General features: G+C 31.4%; 1 protein-coding gene across 15 annotated transcripts in view; it reads right to left on the bottom strand.

The window, feature by feature from the left end:
• Nucleotides 1-12,486, bottom strand: part of LOC130452669 (coiled-coil domain-containing protein CG32809) — a 389,513-nt gene that overhangs the window by 82,906 nt on the left and 294,121 nt on the right. For all 15 annotated transcript variants that reach the window (XM_056792043.1, XM_056792048.1, XM_056792042.1 and 12 more), the window contains one exon: nt 6,388-6,517. In XM_056792043.1, coding sequence (XP_056648021.1) covers nt 6,388-6,517 — 130 coding nt within the window. The remainder of the gene's footprint in view (nt 1-6,387; nt 6,518-12,486) is intronic.

Below are 12,486 nucleotides of genomic sequence, written 5' to 3' on the forward strand. Positions count from 1 at the left end.
TAGGTTTCCCTAAGACTTTAGACAAAAAGGAAAATATTTTTGAAACGAGAGAATTAGGAGCATTTGATAAGTATTTTTAGTTTTTTCGGGGAACACTGTGGGCCAGAAATAAAAAATATTTTATAATTTGAATTTGCAACCACGGTTTTAATTCATATCTTTTTATCGAATCAACGAGAAAATTCGGGGTTTGGATTTTCAGAAAGAGCATTGAAAATCCTTTCCACTCATATATTTTTTAAATTTTTCCGAAAATTTGGCTGATAGCTTGATGGAGCTGAATATTCATAAAAACATCCACTCGCGAAGCACCAGTTGGAAGGATATAAGCTAAAATATTTACATCGAAGAAACTAAAGTGATCACCAGTTTGATCTGACCAAAGTAAGTCATCAAAAATAAAATTTTGAGAAATTCTATCAGTATTTTGTACGTGTTTTATTAATCATGTGATTGATGGGAGTTGTTGTCGCAAGAACAAGTTACATTTCATGACATGATATACATGATTGAAGATATAGAAAATTACAACAAAGCGCTCATACTTAATATCTCAAAAACAAAGACATCTAGATCGTTAATCGTGTCAGGTGAATTTTACGAAGTTTATAGAAATTTATTTCACCTCACGCCTCATGAAACTCTTTTTGATATAATTGCCTCCTTTGCACGGCTACGTTCAAATTTCGCATTTCACCACAACCTATCTCGAAAATTATTTCTTTGAGTAAATGATTTTAACTATTATTCTGGTGTCTCATATAATTTCAGTTTACTCATAAACGCCATAATGTGAGCTAATTAAGATTCTTCAGTGTCTAATCCATCCCTAAGATGTATACATCCGGTATAATGTTTGTGTTGTACAGATAATGAAGTTCCGAAAAGTGAGATAGAGCAGGAGAAAAAATTCAAAAGGAAGCGTCGGTAAATTACTCAAAGCCTCTGTTTAATGACGTACAGTGAAGCATGAAAATATCAGATTGAAATTAATTACAAAGTGTTGTGGAGTGAATATAACAAATTGAAAATGTTGCTATCACATCATTAACTTCGATTACCTGCCGAATAAACCTTCCCAAAATTAGCCGTTTGACTGGAAACTCTATACAGACACAGTTTTATAATATGAAATGGCGTATCAGAGTCAACATCAACTGTATATTGAATACTTTCTTCTATCTCAGATTATCTCAAACTTCCATTAGAGATTCATTATTTTTATCATGGATTCGAATTTCCAAATATTTTGTTTATTATTACTACTATTAATAGAGAACAAATAACAGAAATTCTTATAGACAATAACTTTTGTCAAAAATAGTCAGAAGAAGATTGTAGAATTATCCACAAAACTTAACTTTTTTAGCTAAGTACTTTTTCCAGGCGATTTTTAGATACGAAACTTCTTAGGTCTTGGAGAACCAGAGTGTCGCCATTACATCGATTGTTGCTTTGTTTCTGGATCGTAGAAATGTACCCAAGTCTCATCCATAGTAATAATTCGGTTTAAGAAGTCTACATCGTTTTCTAATCGAGCACAGATCGAACGCGATGCTTCTATCCTTGGTCAACATTCAATCATTTGGGGATCCATTTTGCAGCAATTTTTCTCATGTCAAAATTGACGTGAACTATATGATGAACGCGTTCGTAAAAAATATTCAGTGCTCTAGATATCCGTTTTAACCGACTTCGACCTTCTGATATAATAATGTCTTGAACTCCCTCGATATTTTCTGCGACTGACACAGAAACTGGTCTTCTCGATCAGTCATTATCTTCAATAGAAAATTTACCTCTTTTGAAGCTTGCAGTACAATTTTTCACAGTCGCATATGAAGGACATTGATCACCAAGGTTATTAAGCATATTTTCGTAAATGTTCTTACCTGTTAACCCTTTTAAATACAGGTATTTGATGATGGCTCGATACTTTTTTGATGAGGATTTTATCTACGATTATGTAGTGAATTCTAAGAATGAAAACGTTATATTAGTTAGTTAGTGTAACGCAATAAGTGGCGGTATTTATTGTTGCTGCATGAATTAGACTAACAAGACCGATGTTTTTCCCGAAACACGGTTACTACAACCAGTCTTGTTTTATATATTTGAAATAATATTGTACAATACCAATGCAAATGGCGTCATTTGACGATCAAGACATGTCCGAAATTGGTACATGCCCGTTTTAATGTTAACGCGACATTAGATTAGCTACCTTTATTCGTAGTTTACTCTCCCCATGATCTAGATATTTCAACTTTTGTCATAAGTGAGAATAACCTGTGGTGAAACCTTTCTAATCATTAAAAAATATTTATCAAATTGTTAGTACCATGTTCTGAACATTTTAATACATTCACATGCCTATTCATATTATAAGCAAACAATAAGTTTGTACATGACATATTGTAATCTCAGAATTTCATAAATTGGTTACATAACTAGAAATTAAAGAGATATATAAGTGAAAATCAGGAATCTTTAGTAAACTATGATCAGATAAATCAAATTATTGTAAATCTTTTAAAAACATTTGTTTGTTCCCGTGTTCATACATATCGAAAAATTTAAAGTTGCTGAATTGCAAGATTTACCTGTTAGAGCTTTTGATTTATTTGCCTGTGTAACGTAAATGTGGGTAGTTGTGGTAATCATATTTTTACGAAAATACTGTTATCATACTTCTCAAGCTAGTGAAGTTTATATATGAATCAACGGCTTAAATATTAATCAATATACTAATTTCCACTTACGCTGGGTTAATGCGGCCAAAATTAAAACTAACTTGAAATTATCATTAAACTAGAAATCTGATTATTATTTCACTTCTAATTTCACAATTTTTTGCTCACTTGTTTATCTTCATCCACATTATTATATACCATACATTTTTAGCCTTGATAAAGATCAAATAAAAGATCGAAAAGTTTGCATTTTGAAAAACTTTATTTTGAGTACCCAGCCCGCAACACCATTCGAAAATAAAATGAAGTTTCTTGATTGAGGATTTTTTGGCTTGTGCACTAAATTAAATACCAATCAAACCAATAGAAATTCCCCCCTGTATGGGTCTTTTTTGTCATGCATATGTGGAAAGCTCAAAAGAACATTGTTTACTTTCAGACATTGCTTTTTCCTATTTTTTTTATTTCAGTATTAGATATAAAATACCACGGCGGAAATCGGCGCAATAACGCAAAACATATTTTAAGGATGTGATCAAAACAATACTACCAATACTTGTGCTCAAAACCTCACAAAATTGAGGAATTAATCTAAGCAGTTAAAAGATGGCGTACTCTTAGTATTAGCCTGCATGATCTACAAGTACCATTTATGTGTCTTTCAAATAGTAATTTCATTTGTTACTTCAATTTTGAATTTCTAACTTTGGCTGTACAAATCAAGCTGAGATTATCAATACATAATTCTAGTTTATAATGAGACTTTTATAGAAATCTTAATAATGACCGCTGTTCAGTATCGTTGGAGGAAATATCAGATCCTCTAGTCTAAAGTAATAATTGAAAGTATCTGAATAAACAAAAAATTTTAAATATGTTTCTTGATCTACAGGTATTAAATATTATCGCCCATAATGTTTTTGAGAAATTATTTTGAGCTAATAATAGATCCATTACTTTAATGGATAACTTAAGTTACGATCAGGAGTTAAAAGAATAATTGTAGTACGCTGTAGTTAGCATGAATTAGAACTCATAATTGGCTTAATCTGAATAATACACACTTTCCTCAGGAAGCACTAATACGAACTGCGAAGTCAAACTCCAGATGATGGTAACTGAGTATCTAGATTTTACTGGGTAATTTACAGTCTATCAGATAGTTTTTCTTTGTCTTAATTACTTGGATGTTACTAAATACTAATTATTGGAGTTACTAAGTAGTAACTAGTCCAATAAATGTGGTAGCTGGTCCTTCTTTCGTTCGTACTCATACTTCATACAGTCAACTAAGAGTTGTCTTACAGTAAAGTTACTATTGCACATTTCGCACATTGGTTTAAGTTTTCCAGCCAGTAGGTAGTCATTTCTGATGACCGATTCGAAGACAGAAAAATATCACTTGCTCAGTACTACTTCTCTTATTTAAGCTATATTCGTGATAATTTGTACTAGCTTATGTGTGTGTTGTGCCTTGCTACTAATTAACATTTTCTGGTATTTTGTTCTCATAAAATGCTTCAAAATCGATTTGTACAATAAAGTCGTTCTCTTCTGATTATTAGTTGTTTTATGCATTTTTTTGCTTCTGAAACTACCTCCTTTCCTTCTATTCCGGTGTGGGATGAGACCCACAGAAAATTGACAATTATGTTGGTATTTCTACAGGTACCTCCTTCTCGATAAGAATGACTTAAGGGTTGATGGAATATTGTTACATTATTCATAACACAAGAAGCTTAGAACCAGGAAAAGGATCGAGGATCCTTTTTATCCGATGTTAAAAATGGTATAACAAAACGAAACTGACAGCTAAACGTTATGTTATCGAAGGTAATATATAATTAAAAATTTGACAAATAGACGTATTTGTTTCGAGTTTCTTTTAGCTCATCGTGCTTATATTATCATTAACAATGCCATGACCAAGACGATCCGATATCTCCCGACAAAACTGTATTGCAACAGGGACTCGATAAATTGCGAATAAAAGGACTGAAGAAGAACAAGAATTCGCACTTGAAGAGCGCCGCGTTAGTATGAGTTCGTGTTTCTCAATCACAAAAGCAAAGCGAGACAGTTCGCGAAACGGCTTGGCTAAATAATTTTCGTCACACACGAAAAAATTAATGAAGTACTGATTTGAATCGAGCAGCGTTTTGATAAGATTGCAGCTCTGATTACTGCGTTCGCATTGGGCCAATGGACGTTGTGTGCCTTGATTGGAAAGTGAAACTGCTACGTGGCGAAATACCCAAATAAAGCAATTTTCTAGCAAACTCTCAAACATATAATGGTTGTTTCTAAATGATCTAATTTGAGGCAGACATTATCAAAAAACAAGGATTTAATCATCCAACATTCACGGTACTTATTTATTTGAACGTGCCCGGTTTACCAGTGCACAATTTAAGATTGAAGCTGGCTCTGTAGTAATCATAATCAAAACAGTGCGACGGGATGCGTTTGATGGTAAGTAAATTAATGACTTCTTGTTCTGAGGAACCCGATGATCCCAACGGATTTGCCGTTTTAGCTTAAACGACTTTAATTTTCGATTTGTCCTGCATTCATCATAACCATTGATAAATCAAAAGGACTATTTGTGAAAGTTTATGGTCTGAATCTAAAAAAGTTTCCCATAGTCAAATATATGTGGAAAGTTCACGCGTCGGACCATCTGCGTTATATCTCATCTTGTGCTTGACATTATAATGAAAAATGTCGTCTATCACAATGTGTTTCAATGAACAATGCAAGCTCAGCTCCAAAATACCTGACAAAGAAATAATTAAGAGGATATTTGGTTTTCCTGTATTAATATTTGATTTCCTAAAAAAATGAACATTGAAATCCAAAATCTGCTCATTTATTGCTTCCAAGATGAAACAAAGTCACCGGTGTAGCTATCTGAAAGCTATTATATATCTATTTATTTAAGGGTCTTAAGAATTTTTGTATTGTGTGCTTGCTGGATTCATTAATGTGAAAAAGACCTTCATTTGTGATTGGAAGACCTATTTTCCATGGAAATAAAGAATCTATTGATAATATATCACCAATATTTGGAAATTACAATTCATACTGGGTGAATATGTGTTGAGTCTGTGATAGGAAAGAATAGTGATTGAGCTCTCATAGATGAATCTCAGTTTTAAGAATCATATTTTCAAGTAATATTCACTAAATGAATTTAAGTATACAATCACTTTGAACGTTCAAAATGGTGCTTGCGCATCCTGACTGTCTTATTTTGACTACATTAGTGCGAATGTTTTCATCGCAAGTATCTATAATTAATCTTTTCTAAAATCCAGTATCGTATCTAGCCATCCTTCACATAAACAAAGAATAAACCTTTCTATTATTAAAATTCTTAGTTTAGTCATCATTTATAAATATGTACCCCAACACTATTACAAGTATTCATTGTTCCATCTTATTATGAGTTATATCAGAAAATTATTCATACACTATGAAATAATATTAGTACGCTTATTGCACTGTTGTCTTCAACAACCTCCTATAGATTAATCGACTCTAAAATGATTGAATAACGTTTCTGTTGAAAATGAGGAATATATCTATTATTACGACTAACATAATTTTGAGTATATATCTCTTCAATTTCTAGACTCCAATACTACCACATGCTTTCATTTTTATTTACAACGGTCCAGTTGAAATAACTTACCAGTCGGAAGAGGTTTCATCCTATCAGCTGATAAACTTGCTACAGCTGGAGAATATGTTCTAAGAAATGTAGCACCTCGTTGAAGACTTGCTGTTGATCCCATATAATATGGTGCTTTACCTGCACTGCCCTGTAATAAGTTACATAATATTATTCTCGTGGATACACAGTTACCAAACGTAAGATTTTACATTGATCCAACTTAATTTACCATTATCCAAAAGTTCTTTCTAAGGAAGGAAAAACATAGACGCTTTGTGTCGTTGTATGGAAATAAAAATTTTAAAAAGGAAGATTGACGGTATTGTCGAACTTATTTTATAATTATTTTAAAGTAATGAATAACAAAGAAAAAAACGGAATTAGTAAATAAATATTATATTTTTTCTAAAGCTTAACGAATTAAGTATAATATTAATTTATTGGGCTCATAGGTTGTTTGGATGGGATGAAATTATCAAACATCGATGGATAAACATAGATAGATAAAACGTTATTAGAAACATAGCATTAAAACCTTAGAACTTTTACAAAACGATACCAGGTAGATTGAAATTAATCATTTAGTTTATGGTAAATTTGACTGAGGTTTTTTATATCTGCCTATCAATCACATAAAACTTATCTTGTTTATGCATATCATTTCCTTGATTAATAATTTTTGATACTTTGTGTCTTGAGCTAAGATTTTTGTTTTTCAAGTCAAATTCATAATTATTTTCATATTCGCGTAATTTAAACAAGGTATTTATCATATGATCTTTGATTTTCTAGAGTTTTTAGATTCTTTGTAAGTTTATCAAATAAAGGTGATAATGTGTTGTGTGATCTATGACTTAGATTGATGTTTTGATAAAATGTATTTCAGTTTTTCTGATAGGTAGTTTGTATAAGGGATTGCTATATATGTATCTTTTTCTTGGCTTGGATTTATTTGTGCAGTTGAATTATAATTGTTTTTATTGTATAATTTATATATAATTGTCGGATAATTCTATTAATTTGATTTTCTGGATATTGATTTTTTTGTGAGTTATTCTTGAGTTTTTCCAATATTTCAGGGTATCGAATTTATTTTAAACTATAACAAAATAAATTTTTTGGACATGACTCTTATTAAAATCAAAAACGGAATAAAAACTAAACTATTTGCAGAGGAAACATGATCTGAAAGATATCTAAATTATAACTCATGCCATCCCAAATCACAAAATACAGCGTCGTTATAGGATTAACAGATAGAGCATTAAAATTAACTTCTACTGAATATCACAACGAAATAATGAAAAAATTAAATATCAAAGTCTACTAACTCTAATATATTCCCATGTTTTTGAATACTTATGTATTCATTGTCTGGGAATTAATTTATAAAGAATTTAAATTTTGTTGACAGTCATTGGGCCGTGGAGGATTACACTGGGTTGTGGGAAAAGTTCAGATGCGGGCCTATGGACCGGAACAGGGCTCAACGTGTTAATATATTTCCGAGCTTTCGAATACTTATGTATTCATCATCTACGAGTTAATTAGTTAAAAATTTAAATTTTGTTGATTCTTTAAAAACCCATCTATTGATTTCAAATAACAGTATTCGCTGGAGAGATCATGATCAATTAATTAGTTAAAAATTCAAATTTCGTTGAATCTTTTAAAAAACAATCATTGATTTTCAAAAGCAATACTCATGATTGAAAAACTTGATATTCTACATAATTGATATAAGCAATAAAGCTCTTCTATACGTGTATCGTCTAAGGACCGTAAATATATAAGTGCTACTACATAAGCTTTTCCAACTGTGAAGAGTCGTGGCATTAATTAGCATAGAATATTAAAAATTGTACTTGACAGGCTATAAACAAATTCAGGTTCACTAATGACCTACTGCGAGAGTTTCCTGTACCGAAGAGATTTATTTTATTATATATAATTAATTATTCATTGGACGTCAAAAAATTAATCAATTTGGTTATTGTCAGTAGAATTTTTAGCACAAGTGGAAAGAAAATCTTATGATTGTGGGATGTTGCGGGTTATCTTGAGGACGTCCTTTCATTTGAAGGATTCTTAGATGATTAATGAATCCAGTTTTGAAAATTAGTCTGCTTTTTCAATGAAATTCTAAGCCGTTCACATAACATTTTGATATTCCGCATCTGAAAAATAAAATTGAAACGCATGGTTTTCAGAAATTACACTTAATAAGTGGCTGTGTCGGAATTGGTGATGAACTTCGCCTTGGCGGGCTATTTATTATTAACACAATTTGGTGTGAAATTTTTTCATCAAATACTTCGTCAGGTTAAGAATCCTGAAATGATTTGATATCTAGTAGTATTACAAGTGATCCAATTGGGATTCAGTTTCATTGATATCGAATAAATTATTATAAACAATCACATCGTAAAACTAGGTAAATATGTTTTATTAGTTTGTAACATCGTGTTGTGATAGAAGAACGTTACTTTCTTGGTTTTATTGTACTTCTCGTGAGGCGATTGTCAGATTTAGAAAGTGTATAATACCTAACTGTTCACTAGTAATCTATTTACATACAAATTTTGAAACGAATTTTTTATACAGTATTCCAACAATAAAAAGTTATAAATAACTAGTCAATATAAATTACAAAGAAACATGTAAGAGTGAATATTTGATCTTTTGGACCTACTAGTGATGGTTAAGTGGAGATCATATACGTATAATAGTTTCGATTTAAAAAGAAAGTGGGACGTGTATTCACATTTAATTCCCAATTAGTCGCATCATATTGTTATTTGTTTGAATACTACAAAAAAATTTCAATTCTTGAGTGAGAATAGGTAAGTTATATAATATTTTTCATTTATAGTTTTTTTTATTATACGCATAAATTATCTTCGTGTGTATGTAAATAAGAAATTCACTTTTTGAACTTGATTTTCGAGTAATTAATTCTTATCAGATAAATTCGAAATTTGCGCACTTATCAAGTACTGAAGGGAATACAATTATTTTAATATTAATATCTACGCTAAGATAACATGTAACGGTATCTTTGGAAACAACTGTTTATTTAGTTTGAACTATCTGATAAATTCAAAATTTCAGAAATTTTTTAATTGTCAAGGACTAACGAAAATATAATTATTATTTTACAAATTCGTACATTTATACTTGTATGCTTACTATGATAACGTATTAACACGTGGAGCCCCAACCAAAATTGAGGTAATTATTTAGTTTAGGTTGCATACGCCCGATTTCCTTGAAATTTTAGTATGTTTTGGAGAAAATTATGCTGATTAATTTCATATATAGGGCGGAGAAATTATTCCTTCACATACTTTATACAATTTAGATAATAACGTATATTAGATTTTATCACAGCAGCACTTTTTCCGACAATAATGAAATCATCGCACAACTATTTGCACGACCCATCGATTTCTTTGTTTACATCTGTTTGTTATTGTGTGCTTCTATGATTTGCTTAGTCAAAAATTTAGAAATATGATAAATATTCTATCAGTTGAAATATTGAAGCGAATATGATCGCACAATATCAATTTTTGAAGCTCGCTGGTGATCGTGAAAAATTAATCGATTTTTGAATTGATCAAAAATTGCTAAGAGGTGAAATAATATGTACAGAGTGTGATGCATTGCTTTCTATAAATCGCGAGTCTTTATTTCTCCGTTGTATCGATAGTTATTATCAAGTACATCGAAAGCCACGGTGTCGCAGACTTCGCAGTCCAATTTCCTTAAGTGCACTACCAGGAACATGGTTCCATGGAATACGTATTGACATTCAACACGCGTGCAGAATAATCGCATATTTTTCAATGTTTCATCGGCTACTGTAGTTGATTGGAATTCGTATTGTCGAGAGGTTTATATAAAGACGATTTGTGTTCTTTTTTTAAGGTTTGTGAGTTTTGGGTAACCTGAACGTCAAGAAGAGTTGTTGGTGAAGGGCACATTGTGCAGGTGGATGAAGCGCATTTTGGTAAAAGAAAATACCACAAGGGCCGTATTATTCGAGAAACGTGGGTGTTTGGGAGAATAGATCCGATGACTAAGGAGTGCTTTATTTAGACTGTTACCAATAGATCCGCTAAGGTTTTGCAAGAAATTAAAGCGCGACGCATTGGTCCTGGCACTACAATTATTTCCGATTGTTGGCGAGGGTATAGAGGTCTTTCAAGATAACGGTGAATGAACCAAACAGTGAATCATCGGTATAATTCTATAGATCTTGTAACCAAAGCTCATACTCAAAATATTAAGCAACTTTGGCGAGATATTCGTGATAAAATATTTCGTTAGAAAAGAACTAGATCTCATTATCATCAGTATTTTGATAAAGACTAAAGTAAAGTCGAAACGTCAATTCAATCTGTCTTTCAAAAATTATTAAAAAAACTAATTTTGAAACAGTGAAGACCTAAATTCAAGAAGAAACATGCGAAAAAAATGTTTTTTGTGCGCGGTTCGTATACCCCCTCTGGGCTCAAAGTGAATTTTACCGTTAAAACTTTTCCCAGGGCACAGAGCGTAAGGTAATGATGTTTTCTACAAAATATGAGGATCAAGAGTGGCTGCAAAGCCTTGAACCGTGGTCGGTTATACCAAAGACTAGTCTTCTATACATCTATCTGAATAAATGGCAAGTTAAACACTCAAGAAAGGACGTTGATGTGTTAAAGGAATATTGCTATTGAGCTGTTATTTGATACAGCAATGATAAATGCCTCATATTCTTGATAAAACATTGATAAAAAAGAGAATATAGCGATTACTGATTTTGTAGCAAGGAAGTTATTGAAGAAAGAAATTAAAGATGTTGGTGATCAAGAAACGCCAAAAGCAAAAAAAAATCATTGCCTAGTGAAGAAAAAAGTCAAAAGGTGAGAAGAGATGGTACGGGTACGGTGAAGAAAAGTGATTACTTATACCAGTCTTTGTTTTGGAAAACCTCATTATTGTAACAGAAATATAAATAATTCAGATTGTCACAACAATTTTTTAATATTGCATTTATGTTGCAGTATATTTTTTATACCCTTAAAAACAAAATTAACAAAAATAGGTACAGGTAAAGTAAAGGTGGCTGAAGTTGAAAGATTTGATCAAATATTATTTGAATTATGTCAATGTATTATGTAATGTTCCAAAAACCCAACACGCTCCAACTAAACTGTAAAATAAATTTAAATACGGTCCTTTGGGCCGTGAAGGAAATTTGGATTAAAATATGTCATGCGGTCCATAGGATCACTCTAGGTTGTGGGAAAAGTTCAGATGCGGGACGTGTTAATATATTTCGGAGCTTTCGAATACTTATGTATTCATCATCTACGAGTTGATTAGTTGAAAATTTAAATTTTGTTGATTTTTTAAAAAAACATTTTGACTTGAATTTATTGATTTCAAACATCAGTATTCGCTTGATAGATCATGATATTCTATATAATTTAACACAAGCAATCAAGATCTTCTATACGTGTATCGTCTAAGGATCGTAAACGTATAAGTGCTACTACATAAGCTTTTTCAATTGACAAAGAACAATGTAGAATATTGAGAATTGAATTTGACAGGCTATAAATGCATTTTTGTAAAGGCTCAACCAATGACCTACAGCGACAATTTGCTGTACCGAAGAAATTAATTTTATTGAACAAAATCAATTATTCATTTGATGTCAAAAAATTAATCGATTTGGTTATTGTCAGTAGATTAGCGCAAGTGAAAAGCAACACATATAACGAATCTTTAAAAAACCATATATATTCATTGTATGCTTGTCAAGGAATGATGAAAATAGACATGTTTCATAATTACATCCCCTAGTTCTTATTCTACCTATTCTATAAAGCCTTAAAGGACCACTATCCATTCAAATCTAGAGATCCTGGTAAAATACAGGAAATATCTTTTCAATCAAATATTCACAAAATCAGTGATTTTCCCAAAAAAAGAAATAACAACGGAATCTCGAAAATATATTTCACATTCTTTCCTTAGAAGTCGTTTTTCAATAAATACAAATGCATGGCCAGTAATTTGGTATAAAACGAAATAGCAATTTGTTAATGTGAGCTACAAATA

The sequence above is a fragment of the Diorhabda sublineata genome, chromosome 2 (genome assembly GCF_026230105.1).
Source record: "Diorhabda sublineata isolate icDioSubl1.1 chromosome 2, icDioSubl1.1, whole genome shotgun sequence".
Classification (NCBI taxonomy): Eukaryota; Metazoa; Arthropoda; class Insecta; order Coleoptera; family Chrysomelidae; genus Diorhabda; species Diorhabda sublineata.